At 50.1% G+C, this 25,598-nt stretch overlaps 5 protein-coding genes across 5 annotated transcripts; 4 read left to right on the top strand and 1 right to left on the bottom strand.

Moving 5' to 3' along the window:
- Nucleotides 1-55: 55 nt before the first annotated feature.
- PFLUO_LOCUS256 (uncharacterized protein) lies at nt 56-1,970 on the top strand (the record flags this gene model as incomplete). Its single annotated transcript, XM_073779722.1, has 2 exons — nt 56-301; nt 372-1,970. The coding sequence occupies 2 exons, from the start codon at nt 56-58 to the stop codon at nt 1,968-1,970; spliced, it is 1,845 nt and encodes a 614-aa protein (XP_073634354.1).
- A 10,694-nt stretch (nt 1,971-12,664) lies between these two features.
- Nucleotides 12,665-15,643, top strand: PFLUO_LOCUS257 (uncharacterized protein; the record flags this gene model as incomplete). The annotated part of the gene is made up of 8 exons (XM_073779733.1): nt 12,665-12,693; nt 12,756-13,193; nt 13,248-13,366; nt 13,994-14,071; nt 14,130-14,649; nt 14,706-15,036; nt 15,083-15,355; nt 15,404-15,643. The coding sequence occupies 8 exons, from the start codon at nt 12,665-12,667 to the stop codon at nt 15,641-15,643; spliced, it is 2,028 nt and encodes a 675-aa protein (XP_073634355.1).
- Nucleotides 15,644-16,035: 392 nt separating this feature from the next.
- PFLUO_LOCUS258 (uncharacterized protein) lies at nt 16,036-17,822 on the top strand (the record flags this gene model as incomplete). The annotated part of the gene is made up of 2 exons (XM_073779744.1): nt 16,036-17,429; nt 17,480-17,822. 2 exons carry the CDS (start codon nt 16,036-16,038, stop codon nt 17,820-17,822), a joined length of 1,737 nt encoding a protein of 578 aa, XP_073634356.1.
- A 653-nt stretch (nt 17,823-18,475) lies between these two features.
- On the top strand, nt 18,476-19,186 carry PFLUO_LOCUS259 (N terminal; the record flags this gene model as incomplete). Its single annotated transcript, XM_073779755.1, has 1 exon — nt 18,476-19,186. One exon carries the CDS (start codon nt 18,476-18,478, stop codon nt 19,184-19,186), a length of 711 nt encoding a protein of 236 aa, XP_073634357.1.
- Nucleotides 19,187-21,866: 2,680 nt separating this feature from the next.
- Nucleotides 21,867-23,510, bottom strand: PFLUO_LOCUS260 (uncharacterized protein; the record flags this gene model as incomplete). The annotated part of the gene is made up of 1 exon (XM_073779766.1): nt 21,867-23,510. The coding sequence occupies one exon, from the start codon at nt 23,508-23,510 to the stop codon at nt 21,867-21,869; it is 1,644 nt and encodes a 547-aa protein (XP_073634358.1).
- Nucleotides 23,511-25,598: the final 2,088 nt, after the last annotated feature.

Below are 25,598 nucleotides of genomic sequence, written 5' to 3' on the forward strand. Positions count from 1 at the left end.
TGCGATACTAGAACAGGAACGAGAACGAGAAACTCAAGCTCCGAAAATATAGGTCATGGCGCCATTGAATACAGAGTCCATTGAAGGACTCGAGAGCAAGCCGTTCGACTTTGTCATTGTCGGCGGAGGAACTGCGGGCCTGGTGGTGGCCAACAGACTGACAGAAGACCCTAGTGTCAGTGTCATTGTCCTGGAAGCAGGGACCAATCGTCTCGATGATCCTCGAGTTATGGTGCCGGGCTTAGGGGTGGCCGCGTTTGAGGATGCAGACTTCGATTGGAACTTTCGATCAATTGCTCAGGTAAGTTGCCCTGTTAATCAATTAGAAAAAGTCTTATCGATTGTGGCTAATCCCTGGCGCTGGAGTGTAGGAACAACTCAACGGTCGCAAACTCCTAGCAAGCAAAGGTCGCACGCTCGGAGGTTCCTCAGCTATTAATTTTGGTATGGTTATCTACCCTTCCCGTTCCGGATTGAATGCATGGGAGGCATTGGGAAACCACGGCTGGGGCTGGGATGGCCTGTCCCCCTATATTCGCAAGTTTCAAAAGGGTACTCCACCGTCGGATGCAACCCGTGAATTTTTCAAGGGGATGAAGTATGATCAGAAGGATCAAGGTACCGATGGCCCTGTGCAGGTGTCATTTGGAGACCAATATATGCCGTATCATGCTGCGTGGATGGAGACGTTCAAAACATTGGGATATCCACAAGTCGATGATCCGATCAACGGTGCTGGTACTGGTCCCTTCGTGACTCCAGGTGCAGTCGATTTAACGACCCACACTAGGAGCCATGCTGGAGCTGCTTATCTAGGGCCGGAAGCCCAGGCTCGACCAAACCTACGAGTTGTGACAGGGGCCTTGGTTCAAAAGATTGTGCTCGAGAGACGAGATGTCGGAGTCACTGCCACTGGCGTTCAATTCCTAAAGGACCAGAAAACGTACACCATTTCAGCCAAAAAAGAAGTCATTCTTGCCGCAGGAGCAACGCAAACGCCTCAGATTTTGGAGCTGTCCGGTATTGGAGATGAGAAGGTTCTCCAGGCTCACGGCATTGCCCCGATTATTAACAACCCTAGCGTTGGGGAGAATATGCAAGACCACGGCATTATCCCCTTTGTATACGAAGTTGCGGATGGGCTTCCGTCCGGTGATATGGCCAGGGATCCCGCCGTCGCTGCCGCCGCAATGGCTGCTTATCAGAAGGATGGCTCCGGCCCCTTAGGCATGGTTCCTTTTGTCTCCGCGTTTATGCCATGTGTGAACTTCCCCGAGGGAGAGCGTGAGCAACTACTTCAAAGTATCCAAACGTCTATCGAAAGCCCCAGCACTCCTCGAGCACAGAAGAAGCAATTCGAGGTAATGCAGGAGCTGCTTAGAGACCCATCAGAACCTACAACACAGTACATCATGGCGCCGTTCCAGATGCTGGCCCGAGAAGGCGATAACCCTAAGCGTCTGTTTGGTATGGGTCATCCAGGATTTTTCATCAGCTTAGCCTCCCTCCTTAGTTATCCGTTGTCCCGTGGATCGGTCCACATCCAGTCTAGCAATGCGGAAGCTGCTCCCATTATTGACCATGGAACCCTACGTCATCCAGTTGACCTAGGATATCATGCTCGCCACTGCATGTGGTTGGACAAGATTGCAGAGACTGAACCAATGGTATCTCTCCTGAAGAAAGGAGGTGAGCGACTGCACACACCGGGGCCACTGACAGACTTGGAGGAAGCCAAGGAACTGTGCAAAGAACTTGTTCTGTCTATGTACCATGTTAGTGGAACTTGTGCAATGATGCCTCAGGAGGATGGTGGTGTCGTGGATCATCATCTCAAGGTTTATGGGACTATGAATGTGAGAGTCGTGGACGCCAGTATCTTTCCACTGGTACCTAGGGGAAACATTCAGGCTGTTGTGTACGCGGTTGCAGAAAAGGCGGCGGATATTATCAAGCACGACCTGAAATAGTCTTTTCGCCTGTCAGCCAGTGTTGATAAATATGATTCGTGAACACGGGACAACAATTCTGCTCTGTAGACTTTATGGAAACGAGCCTGCTCTGTGTCTCCAACATAAGCATCTGCGGCCCGCATAGTTTCGCCTAGTTTAGCTTTACTTGTAAATCGTCCTCGCTTTTTAGGTTGAGTAGTATAGTAGAGTAACATCGTACAGCGTATAACCACACTTATTAGTTGACAAAATCAAAATAGTCAAGTTTAGAAGAGTTAATAGAAACAATTGCCTCTCTCATCAGAAGGCTGTGGTAGCTGCAGTGGCGCAGCAAGTTACGAGCGCCCCATTCAATGTCCGAGCGTTATTGCTGACACCTCACCCGGGTTTCTACGCCCCGTCCACGCTAAACAAGTCATTGACATGATCTACCGGCCATTGACCCTCATTCGGAGCAAAATGGCAGTTCTTGTGACAGCAGAACCCAAGGATACTATGGCTTGAAAAGGTCAAAGGCAGTGAGAAGGCAATCTATCGAGAATGGAGCTCACTAAAAAGGAGGCAACTGCAATGGATGAGAAGAACGTATTTTTATCCTTTCCACCGAAATGAAGAGATACTGTCGCTAAATACGGAGGCATAGATCATTTTTAATCCGCCATTTAGGAAAGAGCATGGACTCCAACATATCATACCCATTTTTCCAACGTATCACCCCAAAACTGGATTCAACCCCCAACGCCCGATTCTCGATGTCCTTAACCAGGAACTGCGCACGCCATCCATTGACAAGATTTACTCTCATCTGTGGCTGGCAGGACTTCCGAAAGCTGCTCGTCCACTCCACCGCCAAAACCTCCTAGGACGCACCATTGTCATCACCGAGAACCCACAAGAGCATCTTATATGGCTCTCCACACGCATCTTCATCAAGCCTTTGCCGGAGTATCTTATATGCCATGAGTTTTGGATGAACAAAGGCAGCATCCTGACTCAGGACCAATCACTTTATCACTGTGCATGTGGATTCCTTTTGTCTTATTGCTGGCTCATCTGTTCCGAGTCCGACCTCGCCATTGCACACAGCTCACATCTCCTTCCATCATACGTGACCTGGGAGAAATGGGTCCCGTTTGTCACAGACGTCCTCACAAATATAGATCCCGAAACACTCCACTCAGTCTCTCTAAGGTACCACTATGGTGAACTCCGACTCTCCCGTTTGAATACCATCTACCGTCTCGCTCCTAATGTTTTCACCATGCACAACTTCGTTCACGGCTTCATGGCGGAACCGTCACGGTCAAAGGCATTCCTAGAACGGAACTTTGCGTGGCTCTTCTCGGTGTTCGGTTTTATCAGTATTGTCGCGAGCGCAATGCAGGTTGGGATAGGTACTAATGGGTTGCAAGGCAGTGGTGGCTTTCAAGGTGCTTCAGTGGTGTTTACAGTGGCGAGCCTGGTGGGAACAGTGGCGAGTGTTGTGCTTGTGGGCTCAGTTTGGGGCTTTTTGACAATTTATAATGTTTTCTCTGCGAGGAGGAACTTAATGAATGTGCAACGATCGAGGGAGTTGAAAACAGGACAGACTCCGGGTGTTTAAAAATTCGTTATTCCTTTGCGGCTACCTCGGTGTACTCATTGAATTTGATTATAAAATCCTATGTTTCATTAGCAATCCAAAGATATGAAAAGGTCACCAAACAATTGAGATATTTTGAGTAGTTTACGGATGAAGCCTCCAAACTATGACCGGCGTGCGACACAGAGCTGATTGTGGTCGATGGTGAGACAGTCATTTCTTTATTGGCACTGTCCAAGAAGTATGTTTTCAATTGCTGTCGGCTAAGCGGAAACTCTTTTTCGGGTCTCTCTACAATTGTAGGAACCGAGCCATCGAATCCAAGAAGTCGGAGACGAAGTGGAGGGGTATCAACGTGTCGTCAATGGCAATAGCGCAACAAGACATGGTGTTAAACATTCTACGCGAGTATCTCCTTTACTTGCCCGAGCCGTCGCGGAATATTCACCTCGAGGAAATCCGGTCCTTCTTTTACGAGACGTATTTTTGCTGGATCGGTCCGTTCGGTGCTGCCGATTCCTTCTACTTCCGGATCCAGAGTCCTCTTGTCATTGCCGGGTTTTACCATCGTTCCGGGGTCTTTCTGACCAATAAGGACCCCAGACGGTTTCACATACATACTCTTCTTCGAACTCCCAATGCTGGAGACTACGGCTATGCGCTCCGGAGCGTTTGCGCATGGTTTCAGTCACTGTGGAGTCTGTTGGGTACGATTTTCACTGTCCGTCGTGGGCCGTGCAGTTTCGGTTCGCTCTACAGCTGTTTCTCGGTCACATCTCAATCTTCGCGAAGGGTCCGGCTCGCTACGGTGGTAGCGGACTTGGATCACTTGGATCTAGTTCACCCAATCTCTATAAGCCCATGGTCTTCAAGGCTTCCGTCAATAAAAAGTGAGCGTAATTCCGATGTTGTATCTCCATTTCTGTGGTCGCGGGAGCGCTGTCCAAATAGGGTCGTTACGAGCAGAGTGCGAAGTCTCGTGGTAGTGTGTTGTGCTCTGGCGGAGGCGGAGTTTCGTTGGAAGGACGTGCGCTTTCATCTCTAGGGTGGTTGTCGCCACTGTATCTGTAATCTAGTTTCTTTCCTTGAGAATAAGGAGAATATTAAGCGCATTGATCTGATAGTTGATGCCCACAAGAGAATCAGTATAAGTACGGTATCTAGATCACACACGATAACAGAATTCGGTTGCGAAGCAAAAGCCCTTGCAAAGCCCTACCTGGCCTTCACGCCGAGCAAATTTTCGGCATTGCGATAGGCAAATTTCTCGAAGTCGCCTTCCGAAAGCAAGCCGCTTTTCTGAACCTCCCCAACGAATGCGAGACCTTTCTCGTTTGACGAGAATGGATAATCGACGCTATATAGTACATGGCCAATATCGGTAGTCTGTAGCAAGCATTGAAAAGGGGGAAGAGCGAACATGCCGCTCGTTGTAACCCATATGTTTTCCTTCCACACTTCCCTGAATCCTCGCTTCAAGCCCCAGGTATCTGCCATAGTGATGATTCTCTCAAACTGGAATGGAATCATCTCTCCCATGTGCCCAACCACGATTTTAGCTTCAGTAAAGCGGTCAAAGAAGCCACTGGCGAATAACTTCAAAATACTTAAAGCAGTTTCCGAATGCCATCCCCAGCCAAAAGCACTTAGGGCAAGTGCAATCTTGTCACTATAGTTACCTTTGTAATGCTCTTGGTCGGCTGGAAAAGATGGATGAATATAAATCGGCACATTCAGTTCTTCTGCCCTTTGAAAGATCGTCCAGAAACGTTCGTCGTCGTAGAAACATCCGTCAACATGGTTGTCCACTAAGGCACCAACAAAAGATAAGTCCTTAGTACACCTCTCAAGCTCCTTTGCAGCGTCGGCAGGATTGTTCATTGGAAGCATAGCAAGGCCAGCCAATCGGGTCGGGTTCTTGGAGATAGCTAACGCAAGCTCATCGTTGGCTGCAGTACAAAGCGCTGGAGATCTAATGCCAGGACTATGCGAAAGAACTTGAAGCGAGATTTTCCCGTCGTTCAGATCTTGTATCCGCTCGTCACCGACAGCCTTCAATTTCACCGGAATATGAGGAGGGAAATCGGCATAACGGTCAATTTTTTGAGCTTGGATGACTGCTGACGAGACATAATGCTCTTCGAGGGCGATCAACGGTATCATTATGTCGGCAGATGTTATGAAATGTGCTGTCAATATAGCGGGAGGATGAAGTTTTGTGTCAAGTTGAACGATGTCAAGAAAAATGATGGATCTCGCGTTTGTGGAGAACCGTAAGTCCGAAACCTCACTCCCGTGGCATAGGCTTCTGAGAGAGCACTGTGGCGATCGGTGGTTACCAGGCCCCGACATGCCGACATGCCGATCGAAAACAAATCAAGACTAGAGGTTTCTCAAAGCGGATCCATTGAAAAATGACGCAAGATCGGCGGTATCGAACAAAGTCAGATTTGCGGAGGATCAGCACTTATTCTTCAAGGAACCGGTCACAAGGAAAAGCCGATCATTCAGGGCGGTTCCACTGGGACCCGAAGCTGGGATCAAAGTTGTTGGCCTCGGAAATCCCGAGTCTACTTGAGCTTTGCAGCAACAGATGGGGGTGGTTTAAGACGCGGCGTTTAACGGAGCAGAACGCCGAAGACTACTGCTAGAGGATGATGTTAACGTTCTAACCAGGATTCCCCACAGTTTCACTGGATACTTTCTGTGGAAGTGCAAAATAAGCGTATTTAGCTAGTAATTCTACCAGGCTATCTGATCTGACAATGATGAAAACGATGGTATTCTGTCTAGCTATTATGCTGGATTTTATAGGGGGCAGAAAGCGTAAAAAAACCGCTAGAATGTGAAAATCGCACTGGACGACTGGATTCCTGGAAGATCGGGTGATCAGGATGCGGAAGACGGATCCTAGTAAATTACTAGTGGAAATTCCACTCTGACAACTGATTCTAATTATAATACATTGCTCTGTATTGGAACCGAGTTGGCGTCCCAAGATTCAGGCGGTTACCCAAAGAACTGGACCCTTCACCGAAACCCTTCTCCGCACCTCCTAAGGGTCTGCTGTTCAATATCCCTTTCTGCTCTTTGGATTTCATGAGGGATGGTGACAGCTGTACCAATATTCAATTGTGGTTTTGTGATATTTTCTAGATGCTTTTATTAAAAGACGTCTGTGCGTTTGTGTATAGATAATTGTTACTGTCGAAACTGAAAATAATGAAACTACTCAAACGTCACAAAAACAAACCCCATAGGCTCATCACAGCTGCATTCTCCTATACCACCATATCCTCTTGTTCGCTCCGTTCTCAAGTGATCAGACGCAGTGTAGTAGATATCAATCATCTCATCTAGGCAGTCCGTCGGTGCCGTCGTACATAGCCGCTTTCGACACGTTGCCTTCCGTCACTCCATGGAGAGACGCTTTATGCTCATTATCCAGCTTTCTGAAATTTAAAACTCTGTAGGCATCATGTCTGTGGCTTTCAAACCAATAGTTCCGAAAGATGTCATGAAATCGACCAGCATTGTCAAAGCCTGCGCGCTCCATGTAGATAAAAACATCTTGGGCCCACAGAAACCGCTCCCAATCCTTGGAGTGAATGTATGCCCGTGAGGCTTGGGATGCAACAAACACCCCATAAGAGATGCTCCATGAATTCATGCCCTCTTGCCCACAGTATGGAAGGCATCTAATCGCCTTAGTGACATATAACATGGAAAGGCGACGTGCTCTATCTTCGATATCGTCAATTGGAAAACTATTAGGCATATCGGCCATAATAAGAGTCCGACATTTGCGAATCAGAAGATAGACAAAGGACAACGACAGCCAGAGGAAAGTATGTAGGATGGCATCATTGAGGGAGGAGAAGCGATAGGCGGGGCCGAATAAATCATTCGTAGAAGTTATTCCTGACTTTAATTCACCGCGGGCGTATGTCGGAGGCTCTCCGTCAATATTTTGATTAATTTGCATCCAGAAATCCATATGACTCTTTTCAAGTGCCAAGCAATCGTCTAGCAGAGATTTGCAAGTATCGTGATCAGAGACGTCAGTAGCGTTAATAGCCGTAGCAATACGCGATATCTCTGTAAGAAGCCCGATGCTCTCAAACCATAGTCCACCTTCATTGGGTTCCTTAAGCCACGCTATTGTCTCCTCAGATAGAAACATAAACCCTGTGAGCACCTATAACGATAATTAGAGAATAGTCGCTTCATAGAGAGCGAGATAGACTCTAGCATTTTCTTACCACTTTAGATTTCTGGTATTGGCCAAAAATAGCGGCTAGTAGCGGAGTTGTAAGCGTTTTCGGGCCATAGTATCTCATAATTGCGCTTAGCCCATCTATATGAGTGATCCATTCCCTGAGGCTGTGTGGACAATGGTGAGTCTAGATCGATGTGTGTTACAAACTAGCACCTTTGAATAACAAAAAAAGATCGTCTTACCTGAACTTGCTGGAAAATGACACAAGTATACACGATGTCATCAGTAAAAGCATTACGACTAATTGCATTTGCCAGCTGCCGAATTGCATGGTTGTATAGCCGAAGCCCATGCTGCAAGATCTGTTGACGATGATGAATCTTGCCTAGGAAAACGCATGACAATGCGGAACAGGCCTTCTCTAGCATCGGACTCTTCTGAGGGAGCGCGTAGATGCCTGAGATAACAAATTGCGACATATCAATATTATACGTCTGTTCTCTCTTTTGAGGAAAGTAGTTTCTCAAATAGAACGAAAAGACCTGGTCGCGCATCATCGGGCCTGAGACAATAGTCTGGTTTAGGTTAGAGCTCTGCGATAGGGCCAACGGTTGTGGCCGATTAAAGTATTGGAGTTCGAGGAAATAGTTGACGTCTATCTGATCCGCGCTGGAATCTAGGTCGTGGGCGAATAGGGCCGAGTAGTCAGCATCAGTTGAGGCCGCCCTCTTCGTATTTTTCTCCTTCACCCGTTTTATGGTACGTTCGGTTTGGTCGCGGAAGACGAGTGCCCATTCATCTCGGTACCCAAGGCATTTGGTGCGCGTACGAATGCACTGTCCACAATGGGGAAGGTTCTTGTCGCACTGTAGAAAGACGAAATTAGCACTGGCCCAGTAGACGGGAGAAGACAGAATGATACTCACGCGGCGCTTGATAGCCCGGCAGTTCTCGCAACTTCTAGAGCTTTCGCGAATCTTCTTGCGGGAGGCCATACCTATCCAAAGGTATATTGAGCCGTCAAAATGGACAGGGGCTGTGAACTTTCAGGCCAGGACGCACTTGCTCTGTGCTCGAGAGTTACGCCAGGATTATGTCTAACGGAGCTTAATGCATTTTAAGACCTGACTCGACGGCCCCCAACGGCCCCCACTCTCCTAAATGCCCGTCTGGCCTCCTTTCACCCCTTTTGGTTGCCGATGAGTCGCGGGCCTTGGGAGACCTTCAGAAAATACTGTTGCATGTGGTCGTCAAAAGAAAGTGTTATAGGGCACCTACTTGGCCTCGGCTTGGCGCGGTTTCAGCTCCAACGCCTAGAAACACACATCGCACGTCGATATTTCGGCGGCTCCGAAATGTGGAGCCGCATGGAGTCGGAAATTTACGGCTGACGATACCAGTATGAGGAACAATTATTTCACGTAAACAGAGAGCATGTTAGTATGGAGAGGATTAACCCTTTAAATAGAATTTGCGCTGCCTTCCAATGCCTTATGTTCGACATTAATGTGGAAGCCGATTTCGAATATTGCTGTACCGGTATGCAGTTGCAGATCTCCCGAGAGTTGATCTTTCTGATCTTGTCCTTGTTGACATGGTTGATGCCGATTGCTTCATCCCTTTCTTTCCCTTCCCTTCTCTAACTTGGAAGTCCCGTCGTCTAAAGCACTCAAATTGGATGTCTTCATCGCTTTCTCTTCTGATCTGGCTGCCCGGTCTCACTAGTTATCCAAAACTGTGCTTGGGTAACTTCAGTAGACACCTGTCTGGTCAGTAAAACTGCCAAGTGGAGTGAAATTTATGTACGGTAGCTTGTAGCTTGGAAGTACAAGCAACGCAAATGAGTCATTGGGTACAAGTCTAAATTTCCGCAAAATCAATCGTCTAGACCATTTTGCGGTGGAGCATGTTCATCCACTGTTGTCAAACTCTCAGAAAGTATTTCTGTGGTCAAAACTCTTCGTCTGCCACCATATCGAAAAGAGCCCCACAGATCAGATATCTTCTTTGAGAAACCTAGTCTTTGGTTCTCGCCTCTTGGCATTTGAGAATGGGGATCTCGCGTTGAATCCGTGCCATTTGCGTAGGTCCATCCCCTTGCCAGCTGTTCCAGGCTCTTGTTCGGCAGCCGAGGCCAGCGGAGGGCCCGTGGAGGATCAATCGGGGCTGTCTGCAGTTCTGGAATCCAAGCCCATGCAAATAGTGCGCCAAAGGCTAGTGGTACAGAGAATACCCCAAGTAGCTTATCCAGGGCCTTGGGATTGGTGTTGAGCATTGTTTTCTCGGTCACAATGAGGATAATTATTGCGCCGATCTTTCCACAAGCCGCGGAGATGCCGTGGCAGGTGGCGCGAAATCTGGTCGGGAAAATCTCGGCAGGAATCTGTGATTAGCATTGTCAGTTTGTTTTATGCGAAAGCGCTGGAGACACTCACGATATAAGTCAAAGTGTTTGGACCTGCGTGCGCACGAGTTAGTATTCCTGAATCTCGAAGGCTTATATTCGAACCAAACTTACCGAGATTGAAAATCAGTTGACACAAGGCATAAAGAACCACAGTTGCCCAATGCCCAGGTGTAAATTCAGTGGCTACTAGAACACCCCCTAAGACGGCAAACAGAACACCCAGTAGAAGGAACGACCACACTAACCACATCTTCCGAGGTATATAATCAATCAACCAGATAAGGAGCCCGCTACCAACCAAAGAGCTGATAGAAATAGTGTAGATGTAAGACCTCGAATTCTTCGATATCTCTTCAAACATGTTGTATGTCGGATCCCAGGTATTCAGATAGTCAGGCACATTGAGACCGGAGTAAGTGGCAGGCGCAGCAGTAGTCAAAGTGGCTGTCACAGGCGGAAGATCTGCGATAATGGAGGTGGTCAGATTATAGACGCTTCCATAGGCAGTCACTGCTTGAGTAACAGGAATCGTGATGCTAGTGGCTGTTGCCGGTAGCGTGGTGACTGTCGTAACGTTGGCAACATGGGACGCCCAGAGAGCAGCAAGAGGGCGTGAAGAGTTGATTCCCAGTGCATAGAAGCAGAAATCGAGCAATAACCAGCAGATGGATGTAGCTGCAAGAAACCTGATGTTGCCTTGTTCAAAGAAGAAATCCCGAAAACTTGGAGTATCTTCACGATCTAACCGGGGTGATAACCGGGGTGACCGTGCCGGGGAGGGATAATCTGCGATTATCCTAGGGCTAAGTTGTCTGGGTTCGTAGCCCCCTTCAAATGACGTAGATGCAGATTCTATCAAGTGCGCTGTGCGACGAAATTGACGTTTTGTCGCCGAAAATGCTTGTAGAGGGTCATGAGCGACATCCATGGTATATCGAGGGGACTCGGGAATGGAAAATCGCCAGACGATGGCCAGGAGAGCAGGGATGCAACCAACTCCAACCACCCACCGCCAGACGCTATCCAGTGTCGAGAGAATCAGCTGTTGCTGTTTTACCGGAAGCTTCTCGAAGGCTGGCCCGTGGTCTGGAAGTCCTTGTAGGCCTCGCGACCGCATCAGCCCTGCCATGACCCCCCAACCCACGGCGACCGCTAGCAATTGTCCCAGTGGCTGCATCAGAAACACGGCTGCCATCATCTTGGCACGATATTTCGTGCTAGCAAACTCGGCCGTTATCACTGCACTCAGAGGGTACTCGGCGCCAATCCCCATTCCGAGGAAAAAGCGATAGAATACAATCCAACTCAAAATGTGCATATTGTTGTACATGCCGGTTGATGCTTGAGCCATTCCAAGCGTGGCAAAAATCACCAGGGCCAATTCAAGTCCATAAAGCTTCCGTCGTCCGAGTCGGTCTGTCAGCCAGCCAAAGAGTGATTGTCCAAAGGCCGAGCCAGCCAACGTCGCAACATTGATGTAGAGTTCTGGCTGGCGGTTTGTTTGGTTTGGCCAGTACAAAAAAGCCAATATCGGGAGGATCACGTTCGTTGCAAAGAGGGCGTAAGAGTCCGTGAGGAAGCCCGATGCAGCGACGATGAAGACCTGAAAGTCGAAACCATTGTTGTCAAAGATGTTAATCACTCCGAGCCGCCAGTCGCGGGGATTGTCCTCCTTTTCGTCCACCACACGAGTGGTGCCATCCATCCACCATGGATGATCGCCGAAGGGAAATGGCAGCCATTCGCCTACTGCCTTCCAGGTCGACACATTTTTGTTGGATTCACGGCCAGTTGGATGGACACTCGCCATGACCGCGTGGGAAGCTTGGAATGACCCAACATGTTATTAGAAAGGAGATTTCTGATTATCTCCCAAGTTACTGCACATTCGAGTGAATACGAGCGCCGCTCAGCTGATTGTGCAGTACTCATGTCCGCGCCCCAATTCCCACTAGCGCTGCGCCTTTCATCGCGATTCGTCCAACACACGACGAAACACACAACCAGTCAACGCGTTCAGATGAGCAACGTGTTCTGCTAGTCGATAGAGCCTCACTCGTTTCACGATCGTTATTGGATTACAGTGGGAGGTAGGACATACGTTGGAACAGCATGGACGGTATTAATATTGTTTTCCTCCTGGAAATTCTCCGATGTCTGTTATTTCCAGCATGTCCAAGGTCTGGACTGCCTGTGCCGAAGCAGGCCCACTTGCATCATTCCCCCCCGAAAAGCTTCAAACTACAGCCCAAAATTTCCATGCTTTCTACTCTACTTTCAGGTGCTTTCAAAGGATTCTTAGGCACCAACATACCACCCTAGAGCTTTACCACGAATTTCAGCAAACATGGGACGAGTGCAACGACTTCTTCCACCACAATCCAAGCTGGTTTCACGAAGGTACCGTCCCGCAGCCAACGCTGCTGCATCAAAATGCCTGCTATGTATATACCAGCGCCGATCTGGATATTCTCGAGAGGCGCGTGACGCTGCAGCTTCATATCATGAATGCAAAGATTGACGACATCATCCTGTGAGCTCCTATTATCTTTCGGCTTTTATTTGGAAATGGTCTAACCTAGCTCAAAACTATAGGAACCTCTACTCAACTGCCATACGACTTTCCGACATGCATCGACTCCCGCAAGGGATGACCAACGGACGTCCTCCACAGTATGACAGCACGACGCCGTCAAAGCATATTCCTGTCGAGGAGAATACTTGGCCGCTCTTCCGACATCTTGTTGAACTCAATGAAGCTCTCAAGAGAGTAATAGCTCCACCGCTGGATACAACACAGCGTGAACAGCTCTGGAAGTTGATCACTGCCCGATTTCGAGAGCATGAGTTGCCTTCACAGGGAACACACTTAATGTTCTCCATGGACTTTCGAGTAAAGGACAAAAAACATCTTCGGGAATATTCTCAGCAGACCTTGAAGCAGCGGCAGACTGCGTATCGTACAGAGTCACTGAGTCCCACTATTCGGAGACGTGTCTATAGCCATGATGAAGGCACCGGCTTAGCAACTCTGTAAGGCTTTGTTTTCCCCCTGTATAGGTAAGATAACTGACAAGATGATATTAGTCGATTGGACCCCAATGGCGAAGAGGAGATTTTATATACCGTCGATGTCGTTACCAAGTCTGGGACAAGGTGGATAGTCAGTACCAAAGAGGGCGCAGAGTGGGGGATTGTACAGCACCGTAAGTTCTCTTTTTTATACCGTGCGGTTAAGAACAAAGGTATAAAAGTGCTAACAAAACCAGTTCCCTCGATCAATCAAATACATCCGTACACGAAGCATCGGCTTTTCCACACCTCGGACATTCGGCTTTTCGAACCGTGCGTTGTTGATGAGAGCGACGGGGCAGTAACCTGGCGTTATGAGGGACGCAAGCCATCTTACCAATTCGATTCATCTTCTGATGCAGTTGCTTTCCAATGTGCGCTTCGGGGTAAAATTTTACGGCGCACCTTTCAAGTCGAGAAGATCAATTCTGGGCGCGGTATAGAGGGTACTGCTCAACCTTTAAAGCTCTGGTCTGATTTTTATAACCAGAATTGGTCACTGTCTTTTTTAGTCGAGCACAGCAAGCCATACTATCATACGGACATTTCCCTTGGCATGCTTTCCTCTTCAATATACGCAAGTGAATCGAGCAACAAAATCCGTGTTGAATTCTCCTCTCACAGGAAAAAGAGAGCTCGGTCATCGATGAGTGACCCTAGCATTATACGGCGTTTGAGCGACTTTTTCCGTTCATCTGGGGCCGTGCCACATCCACGCCCCGTCGTCGAGCAATCACAAGAAAGCACGGATACTCTTGCAGAGGAGGAGCTGCCTATAGAGGATACGCGATTCCTGACCTCCATGGCTTACCTGAGGATCGAGTTCTCAACATCTGATGGTATGATTTCAATCTCTATTGCCTATCAGCAACGCCCTTTGCTCATATAATCATTAAGATGCCAAATTGTTTCAAGACGCATTGGAGAAATTCTTTGCTGGCCTCGATCTAAGTGCCCTGGATGAACCAAAGTCTCCCAGGTTGCCCTCGCCGCAGCCAACGATGAAGCCGTCTAGCGGTACAAGCATTCAATCACAGATATCCTCTCCTCCACCTCCTTCTGTGGAATCCCCCCCTCCACCTCCTTCTATGGAGGCAAAGAATCTGGATTACCGGATTCGAGGCATAAAGCTTGATTGTTCAAGTTCCGATCTGCTGTCTTTCATAGGCCGCAAGCTCGATCTCGAAGCCAGCATTGTTGGGCGCGTCAAGTCCCTTGCCATCAGCTACACAGGAGAATCCAAAGTGGCAGTAATCTCATTAAAACCTACACCGACCTGCCTTTTAACAGGAGGAAGAGACGAATGGATCTTTGAACCAACTTCCGAGCATGATGACACACACATTACCGTTGACACACACTTCCGTGGAGTGACTGTCCTTTACGCGCCTCCTCGGAACATCCCTCACACCATCGAGTGAGTCCCGTTTCTTTGGCGACTGAAATAAGTACTAAAAGTAAAACCCGTTCCAGCATTTGCGCCGTTGCCGGCCTTGGCGGCCACGCCTGGGGGTCCTTCAAGCACAAAGGAACAACCGAATCGTTCATGTGGGTTTTAGATGCGCTATCGAAACATCTTCCATATGCCAGAATTATGACTTACGGCTCCAAGACCAAGCTCGATGGGAACGAGTCAACCCAGAGCCTGGAAGAATTGGGAGTGTTACTCCGAAGTGAAATGCGGAATGTGACCAGAAGACGTTCTCCGTCTACTTTGAACTCTGCATCGCCCCGTCTGGGGGCGTCCTTCGCAGTTCCCTCCTTTTTCATTGCCCATAGTCTAGGCGGGTTGACCGTAAAAGAGGTATGTATAATCTATCGAGCATACCACCGATCCTAACAACGTCTAGGCGCTACTGCAAGAGAAGGAACATCCAGAATTGGGCAGTTTTATCGACAATCTCCACGGGGCGCTGTTCTTTGGCGTCCCCAGTCACGGCATGAATATCAAGGTGCTGGAAGCCATGATCAAAGGCCAGCCCAACGAGTCTCTGGTTAAATCAATCAGTTATCAGTCACAGACATTGCAAGAACTCAGTCGAAAGTTTAAGTCCAATTTTGCGAACCGAAAGCCCAAAATCATATATTTCTATGAAATGGAGCCATCTTTCTGGCCCATGAAGGTATGTTCAAAATTGGTATCTCCCGCAAAAATACTGACCGTCTCTCAGCTTGACAATGGACAATGGAAGATGGCAGGTACCCCGAAGAAAATCCTAGTTGATAAAGATTCGGCCACGGATGGAGAGTTGTGGAGTGCAGGACATGTCAACACCCATCCGTTGAATCGTAATCATTCAGACCTCGTGAAATTCAGTAGCCCCAATGATGACGATTTCCAGCGGGTGTTGAGTGAGTTGATGAAGCTGATGGAGAATGCCGAAGCTGGAGAAGAGGAAGAGGAGGGATGATTGCTTATTTCTTTCGTGAAGAAAATGTTCGGACATCTTACAAACCATCTATTACAAATGCGGCTCCCTCGTGACTCTAGATCCCGAATTAAGTAAGTTGTGTTCTCGGCCGCCGCTAAGGCCAGCTTGCCTCTCGCGTCTTTTTCCCCGAACATGCCTTTCGCCCTCTCTCATCCAGCATTCCCTCCTTCTCTCCCTTGTCACTAACGAAACATTGGCCACTCATTCGCTCCTGGACACCTGTCCTCCAGTGAATCGGAATTGGTGCATCGAACTGACCAAGCTCCTGTAACAACGAGCCCCCACGCGACTCCGTCCCATCTGTTACACATACCCACGTTCGAGGACCCGCGTTTTTCGCCCACGATACACCTTTGCCCTCCCCAAAATCAATGACACGCAAGAACGGCAGCCTCACCCGACGGCGCTCCAAACCCAGCCTGCACGTGGCGACCGGCCAGAACGGCCATGCGAACGGCACCATGAACAGCAACATCGAAATGCGCAAGCGGGACACTTCGGCGGAGGACTCGTCTGTGCGAACCGGCCGCCTCATGTCGCGCGACACCTTCTCCCTCGATGAAGATACTCCCGCGCCCCAAACGCCCGCCATGTCCAACACGAGCTTCCACAATCTCCCCGCCAGTGACCGACACAATTTCCTGTTGCTGTGCCTGCTATATTTCCTGCAAGGCGTGCCCATGGGTCTGGCCACTGGTTCGGTGCCTTTCCTGCTCAAGCCACACCTCTCCTACGGTCAGATTGGCGTGTTCTCACTCGCCTCGTACCCATACTCCCTCAAATTGTTCTGGAGTCCTATCGTTGACGCGGTCTGGAGCACTCGGTTCGGACGCCGGAAGAGCTGGATCACTCCGGTCCAAGTTATTGCCGGCCTAGCGATGATCTACCTGGGTGGCCACATCGGGGACATGATGGAGAAGGCTGGGGCGAACGGTGGCGCGGGCGTCTGGAATTTTACCTACTGGTGGTTTACGCTGGTGTTTTTCTGCGCTACGCAGGATATCGCGGTGGATGGATGGGCCATCAGCCTGATGTCTCCGCCGAATATCTCCTACGCGTCGACGGCGCAAACCGTGGGCTTGACGGCCGGTCATTTCCTGTCGTACACCGTATTCCTCGCATTCAACTCGCAAGATTTTGCCAATAGGTGGTTCCGCAGCACCCCGAGTGAGGGCGGCTTGCTGTCCCTGGGCTCCTATCTCACTTTCTGGGGGTGGTCGTATCTGATCGTCACTCTTGGTCTGGCCCTGTTCAAGCGGGAGGAACGCAGCAAGGAGCGCGATAGCATCATGGATGTCTACAAGAGCATGTGGAATGTGTTGAAGCTGAAGAACATTCAGACTATCATTTTCATCCATCTGATTGCAAAGATTGGTTTCCAGGCCAATGACGGCGTGACCAGCCTGAAACTCCTCGACAAGGGCTTTGGTCAGGATAACATGGCCTTGGTGGTCCTGATTGATTTCCCCTTCGAGATCATGCTGGGCTACTATGCCGGCAAATGGTCCACTGAATATACTCCGATGCGTCTATGGGGATGGGCGTTTTCCGGCCGGCTGGCAGCTGCCGTGCTGGCTCAATTCACCGTCATCATCTATCCCGGTGGCCACGACGATGCCGTCCCGGTTTGGTACTTGTTGACCGTCATTTTGGAGCATGTGGTTTCAACATTCATGAACACGGTCATGTTCGTGTCCATCTCAGCCTTCCATGCGCGCATTGCCGACCCAGCCATTGGGGGAACATACATGACCCTCTTAGCAACGTACGTAAACTCCTTACTCTGCTCCAGTCTGCCACTAACAAGTATATTAGGGTCTCCAATCTGGGCGGAACATTTCCACGGATTTTCGTCCTTAAGCTTGTCGACCTCCTGACCGTGGCTACTTGCATCCCTCCCACCGTGGCCCCTCCGGCCTCCAACCTGAAAGGCGAGGTCATCACTTCCGCCTTTTCCTGTGCCATTGAGCCTGAAAAGAACCGCTGCATCAACGGCGGCGGGGTCTGTCATACTGAACGCGACGGTTACTACCTCACTAACATGATCTGTGTGCTCATCGGCACCGTCACTTTTATCATGTTCATCAAGCCGGCCGCTATGAGGCTGCAGAGTCTGCCACTGCGCGCGTGGCGACTGGTGAGCAATGAGCGTGACTGATACAACTTGAATTTTTGTGTTTGGGTCTGCATATAGAGTCCATAGACTCGTGGGTGAAACAAATTAGATTTGGTATGGCATTGTTCTATTCAATAAGCTGTCTAGATAGAGTATAAGTAAGATCCCAGGTAGTATGTATGTAGAAGTCGATATACGCGCATCGCTACTTCTCTGGATTGCTGGGCGTGCGTAGTTCTGCGTTGGTGGTTTTGTCGGTGGGGAGCTCTGGGTATGCTGCTTCGAGGTGGCTTAGTTGATTTGCGTGAAGTGGAGTGGGAGGATGTAGTTATCGTGAGAAGGATTGTATCGTAGAAACATCTATGGATCTGGTAACTAACTCGGAGGATTCTACCCGCCGAATGCTTTTAGCCCCCAGTTGGGAGCATCTGATGCCGATGACAATAATAGCACTGTCAGTTACGCTGACAATGTTGGTTGGTGATCAAGTGGAGCCGTGAAGATCGTCCCGCTCATCATCGTCTTTTTTTTCCTCTTTCTTCTCTTCCAGACACTGACTTACTTCAATCATTGACTGACTGCCCATCCACACTGGGTAGTTATATACAGTCCTATCGTGGCATCAGACCATGACATCGGTTCAGGCAGACTCCAACTCCGATACGACATCCACCCCACCATCCCCCGCCACAACCATGACCTCAACCCACTCCGACGCGGTGGACAATTCTCTAGACGATATTTTCGGCTCCTCTCCACCACCAGAAAGAAGAGACGAGCGCGTTTGGAATAATCCCGACTCCAACGCCACGGCCGAGCCTTCCGACCTCCCGTCGCTACGCCGACAGCACGTCACCGCGGGGTATCGCGACGGAGTCTCCGCATCGAAGAGCGAGCATGTACAGCGTGGATTTGATGCGGGATTTCCCGTTGGCGCGCAGCTGGGTATGAGAGCAGGAACAGTTCTTGGGATTCTAGAGGGGATTTTGCATGGATTGGAGGATCGATCGAGCTCGGGGGTGGTCAAAAAGCCGCCACCACAGGGCATGAGCATGAGCACGGAAATATCTACGGACGACTCAACCAGTGTGGAGATGGCCGAAGCGCGTCGGAAAAAGAAAGAGCAGGTGCTCAGTCTATACCAGATGGCTGTCAAGGAGCTGGACGTGCAGTCGGTCTTTACAGGGGCCGAGGCAGGGTCGCCTGCAACTATTGAGAAAACAGGGGAGCGCGCGGAGACCCAACTTGCTCAGAAGGGAGATGCTGTCATTGCGAGGTGGGAGGAAAGGGTTGCTGTGCCGCAATGGGAGGAGAATATGGAGGCCCTAGAGGAGAAGGAGAAGGAGAAGGAGAAGGAGAAGGAACGGAGCCAGGGCGATAGGGAGAGCAAGGCCGCGCAGAGCTGAGAGGGTTCTTGTTTTCCTGGCTGCGCGCCAGGGTACGTGACGACAGTATTCCAAGGAGAAGGTGTGGGCCTACCTTCGCTGCAACAGGGCAGCTTGGAACAAGGCCCTGTCTGCTTGCAGGACGCGACGCGACTGTCCCTGTGCCGACTTGAGACCCAAACACCGGGACGACGCTGCAGCTGCAAGGCATATGCGACGGGCGGGCTGCGGATGGCCGGCCCGGAGCGCTGATCAAATAGCTTTTTTTTTCTCCGAGACATTGGGCTGAGTCGATGATGGTGTATAGCTTGGGGACGGCGTTGCTACGGTACTATTCAACTTTGTCGCTTTCTCGGTGGTCTCAAGAAAGGCACGGTTGCACCCATTCTATAAACCATCTCAACCATGAGACACAGCGGCAGGATCAGTTCCAAGACGGCCTAGCTCGGGCCGCATCAGACCAGATCCCGATACAAAGTGGCCTAGTTGATCTGTTTGTCTGCATGAAGATGTTTCCGGAAAGTGGAACTCCCTTTGCAAAAGTCAAATTGATCTGAAACCTGACACCCTGGGGTGTTTCGGGGAAGTTGCTCCCGGTGCAGCCCGTGGTGTGTCGACTGCAGTACCTTGCGTGTTCCTTCCGACTGGACAGGTCTGGATGTATATGTACAGTTCCGTATTGGGTCAGGCAAACAGCAGACCCCTGTCAGCCGTTATCTGCCAGATATCCATCGGAGAAATGTGCTCTTCAGGTTGTGTGTGATCATGAAGTGGTACCAGGTTGTGATATCTGAAATGAGTACACAGTGTATAGTAGATAGAATAGCCGATTCCGCTCCAATCTCATATACAAGTAAGCATTCTCGATTTCCAGCCGAGGTAAAACAAAAGTAAAACGTCTCTTGGCAGAGTCTAGATGTTGAGAGCATCGAGGCAAGGGATACGCGGATGCAGTCAACCCATCCGACTGGACATGTATCATCGCCACAGTCGACTCAGCCTCATTGTGCTTTTGTCTGTGGCTGTACAGAACATTTCGTTGGCAAAATTGGTCATTGTCTAGGACAGTGTGGGTTGGTTTATTGGTTTGAGTTAGATATTGTTGTTGCCGTAGCCGTGGGGTAGACAGCACAGAACTTAACCTTCCCCCCAAACACATCCACGTCCTCACACACCCAGGCAATGCTATCTCTCGTCCGAAGAAGAATCCCCTGAAACGGACCTTTGCAGCCAGAGCACTTGACAGCTCCCCGACAGAGGGTCTAGAGCCTCCGACGCCTCTTCTGTGCAGACCCCCACAGTTCAACCCAAAGCTCCCCACTACAGGATGCACAGTACTTTCTGCGAATTAACCTGTCAACCCCCTTTTCCTAAGGACCCAGTATCCGGGGTCTGACCCCTGTTACTACCTACATTTGCAGGGCATATGTATGTAGCTGTAGCTGCAAGCAGAGAGGATCCGATCTGGATAGTGGGGTACATACATCTACAGGGGCCATCGTCGAACAGTATAGATATTCTGCACAATGTCGGGAAAGGCAATGGAATGAAACAAGAGGCTTTTTGGTAGCCTAGCTGCTAGTGAAGAAAGACGGGTTGGTGCTGTGTATTTCGTGCGGCAATGTGAGATCCAACACGACAGCGGTTCAAGGAATGCGAGGCAAAGATACAGGAAGGTAGTCCAGACTCAACAGAGGGGTATGTAGATGCTAGAGATAAACGAATGATCATGACCATTCATACCCTCAGATCGCAGATAAGGACTTGTTCAGAGACAGTAGTATTCTCGAATACCTCCACAGTCCTACCGCTTAACCCCTCCATGGACCGCCGCATTCCAGTCGTCGACAGATAACTCTATCTCATTACCCTGCCAACAACCCCACTACAGTGGTAGTCTAAGGTAGCAGCTCACATTACTCCAGAGTGGAAAGAAGGGAGAGAATAATACATTGTAATAATGCATTTTTAATTTCTATCTTGTCTAATACACACGCCGAACCATCCCAAAATAAACCCAGAGATGCTAGCCAATTGGCGTTTGCAGCGCCATATTCCCGTTATGTAGAAATTATTATTGAAGGGGTTCTCACACACACAGAGAAACAAGTTGTAGTTTTTCAATCATGGACAACCCAAAGAATCTGAGGACAGAGACACGAAACGAAACGAAGCACGGGACGAACCAAGTGAAAGAGAGACCAAGACAAGGACGTAAAGACCAAATAAGTGTTGGAGAACACCACGGTAGAGACAAAAAAAAAACGTAAATGACTGGAAGAGTCAGAGAGACATGAAAACAAAAAGGAAAAACATCAAGGACAGGAATGACAGTTAGAGGCCAGACACACCAGTCCTTAGCTTCAGTGTTCGTACGTGACTTCGTTCATAAAGCATGGTTGGTCCTCTTCCATGAAATCGTGTCGAGGGTTTCCAGATGTGTGTTTCCGGATTCATTAGGTCCGCCTCTGGGAGGACTTCACCACTCGGATCAGAAGCGAGTGGCGAAAAAGATATAATAGAAAAGCAGACATCAAAAGAGCGTGTGAGCAGCTGTTGTGCTCGTACATCATAAAACACATTGAGAAAATACATCAGAAATCGTGGCGATAATCGTTGAGAGAAACAGAAAACAGATGGCTGATCATCAAGGAAAACAGAAAAGACAAAAACTCCGCACGATGTGAGAAATAAGACGACATTATTTTGATGCTGAATTTGACCTGGCGAATGGTCGGTGGCAGTTGAGGGATCGTATTGACTCCATCACGCGCCGGTAGAAAGGCTGTGCCTTCTCCTCGTCAAGGGGCTCCTCTGAGGTCTGCTCGTAGCAGAGGGAGGTCAATTGTTCTTTGACTGACGGTGTGCTCGGAATCGAAGACTCGTCTGAGCGCTGGCGACGGCGGAACTTGGCCTGGAAGGCGGCAGCGGCTGTGCGGTCGAGGTCGCTCTCTTGCGCATTGCTGTCATTCCGGGACCGGGGTCGGAGCAAGGATGTAGAAGAGGGTGCAACAAGGCGTAATGTCTGCAGACCACGAGGAATTGCCTCCCGGCTCATGCTGGGGCGAGGCCGGTCGAAACTGGCACTTCGGAGGAAGTCGAAGCATGGCTCGCTCAAGGGGTCATCTGGCATGACGGGGAACTTCTCGAGTGTCTGGTCGTCGACACTAGCATGAAACTTGGGATGTGACTTGGCCGTGCGCAGTTTGGCGCGGCTGCGTACCTTCCGTAGGGTGTCGTTGGTTCTGCGAGAGATAGACTTGCGGCCGATGGACTCGGTATCTGAATCGGACTCCCACACGGATTGTTCGCAGTAGGGGTCCATGGTGGATGTCGATGGACGTTCCATTGATGTAGCTGTCCACTGTCTTGAGATGGGAGGCGAGCTGGCTACCGGGCTGGGAACAGGGCTGGGACAGTCATTGGCGGGAATGAAGAGGGCCTGATCGAAATGCGTCGCATGAGGCTCCATGGTGACAGGGTTGTACAGGCATGGAGGCGAGATCATGGACGGGTCCAGTGGTGACCTTATGCCAGGGCTAGATTGCTTCCGGCGGGAGCTATGGGTGCTGGTACCCCGAGAAAGGTTGGGCAGGGTTGGATGCGGCTTCCTCCGACGAGATGAGGAGGGAGCTGCAGTTTCCTCGGACCGCATGTTGAAAGATTTGGTAGAATGACTTGAAGATGGAGGAGCGGGAGTAGTAGAGCGCGTATCTGTATCCACTGGGATAGGTGGAGGAGCGTATTGAGGAGGTGTAGGAGCAGGTAGACAGTAGCGAGAACGGTGTTCTGTCTGTGCGTTTTGCGCGTGTTTGTATAGTTGCTCTGTCGCCTTGAGCACGGCGTCAGGGCAGACCGGAGTAGAGTAATCGGAAGAGAAGGAGCTGCTTGGGGTAAGGTCCGGTGTGGTGCCGCCTGTTTGCACGGAGCTGAACGACTCCTGCTTGCTATGCAGAGGCTTCGGCTCTTCTCCAGAGGAAGTAGAGGAGGTGTATCGGTGGAATCTCAAGCTGTGTTCGTGTTCCAGCTGGGTTATTGTTGAGCGTTTGACGTATGTTTCGTTGGTTTGATATGTCTTTTGGGGCAGAGGAAGCGAGTAGTATTGGTGGTTATCTTTGGTGTATCTAGCATTGCGAGAGTCGCCCGTCGGTGTCGCTGCCAGGGAGCGTTCAAGATAGAAAGGGTCGAGGTTGGGCTCCTCGAGCACCTTGGGCCCAGCCTTGGGATAGTAGGTCGAGGCGCGCTTGTTGGCAGACGGCGAGGGCAGACAGATGGTGGACTCTGATCTGTTTGGGTCCTGGTGCACGTCCAAATCCCCCGAAGCGTAGTAGTCTCCGTGAGCCATGGACTATGATTCTGCAATGGAAGAGCACGTATACATGGACTGACGCACACACAAGGTGGAAACCGGGGGGAGGGAGAAGAATGGAGCAAAGAGGGTTGGCCAGGGTGACGAGGAGATGTTTATAATTCCCAAAATAGCCATAGAGCCAGAAGTGGTGGCTAGCCGGGGAGGAAAACAGATCGATGCATGCCACTGTGGTAAACAAAAGACCGCAGCACGGCCGATCATGACCTATCAGACCTTACATGCTCCTTGGTAGGGATGGATGTGCAGCAAGGACCACCTCGACGGACCCTCCAGCAAGGGAGCGGAAGTGATCCGGCGGGTACTGTTGTCCTCCATGACGATCATGCTGTGTCGAGAACAATGCCCTTTCAGGAGAGTTCAGGTCCTCATGGCCACATCCACCTGCGTTTGTGATACTCTCGTACGACACTTGGAGGGGACAATTGGGGTGGTACGCCACAGGCCGTCTGCCCGATTTCCGAATGTGAGATATCAGCCACCGCGGTTGGCTCTACAAGTTATGGGCAGACGTCCTGGATCGGCCACTAACGCGCCCGCCAGCGCTGGGACTCGATGGCGGCCGATCATAGGGGATCCGGTCGAGACTGTGGCGGGTGAGGATACAGAGGGTAGGCCATTTCCTTCAGACCCGCATTGCATTCCTGGCTGCTGAGCAACGGCCGTCCCCCCGGCTGGCGACTGTCGTATTATTTACCACGGATGCATTGAACCGGTTTGTTTCTTTTCTTTTCTTTTATTTATTTCCTTCTTTCTTTGGTTCGTGGCTGGCGCAATTCCTGCTTCGTGCTTTTTTTTCCCGCTCGAATGTGTGTCTGCAGTAGTTAGACGCGGAGGCCGGGTTCGTTAGGGCTTGGCTGGCCTGGCCCGTTTGCCGAGAAGCGCATAGACTCGTCCATAGTGACACTGGACAAATCACAACTGCAACCACATTAAGTAGTGATATCACATACTTTAAATGCGGTCGACTCTAAACATTCTTAGGGTTTGACATGCATCTATCTGCGCTGTACTCCGTGTATATGTACTCCGTATATATCTGTGGCCTGCACTTGTTCCCGCACTGGCAGCTGTATCCTGTAGTCTATCCTCCGTTGCTCCCTCTTGCGCTTTGTAGTGTAGAATTTCGATCTCAATCTCGACCGCGTTCTGGGTCGATACCTAGCCAGCCCTCGCAGCGACCAGATCAACGGGCGGTCCTTCACGGATCGATCCGTCGCTAGTCCCCCGATCATCTTCAAATTGTCTCAGCCTCATCCAGACTGAAACTGAAACACCGAAGCTTCGAAACATCATCCGGATGCACTCCCCGGACGGAGTGGTCTGCAAGGCATACGTGAGACCCGCGGGTCATAATCTGGTCGGGGATCGAGATCGTGCGTCCGCAGACTCGTCCCGAACCGTTTTGAGGGATCGAATTGTCCGAGTCTGCTCTCTCCCGGCCCTTGCAGTCGCGGTGGTCCAGATCTCGTCTCTGTCGCGTGGGAACGTGTTTCGCGTTCGCGTTGTTTTGGTTTTGTCTTTTCTGTCGAGAGGGAGGACCTAGGGAGGACTGAGGGAATCCTACTGTATAGAGAAGAGAGAGATCGAGATGTGGAGAAGGAGCCGTTCGTACCATGAAATGATCCCGAAACGAACCCGTGGAACCGATGGGTCTATCTTAGGGCTTTTTCTAGGAATCATCGTGTAGGGGAGGGTGAGTGTGTGGAAGAGACATGAATCCAGATGAGGTTCTACGAGTGAAGCACTCTATACTCCGACGCCTTCCTGCCCGACCGAGGATAGTCCAACATAGTCCGTCCGGACTGCCAACGCATCACCGTTGATCAATCCGGCCCAACCGTGGATTCGTTATTCATTTACGAGATCTTGTTTCTCTCCACGATTTCCCCTTTTGCTTTTTTTCTCGTGTGCTTTCTTCTCTCACTCGGTTCTCTCTGAACTGCCGCATAATCCCTCCCTGTACAACCGCAACCTGGTCGCAGGCAATAATTGGTACGTTTGCAGCAGTGACGGGAATAATCCAACAAGAGCGGCTGACACTTGCTTCTTTTGTGTTGTGTG

Source organism: Penicillium psychrofluorescens (genome assembly GCF_964197705.1).
Source record: "Penicillium psychrofluorescens genome assembly, chromosome: 1".
Classification (NCBI taxonomy): domain Eukaryota; kingdom Fungi; phylum Ascomycota; class Eurotiomycetes; order Eurotiales; family Aspergillaceae; genus Penicillium; species Penicillium psychrofluorescens.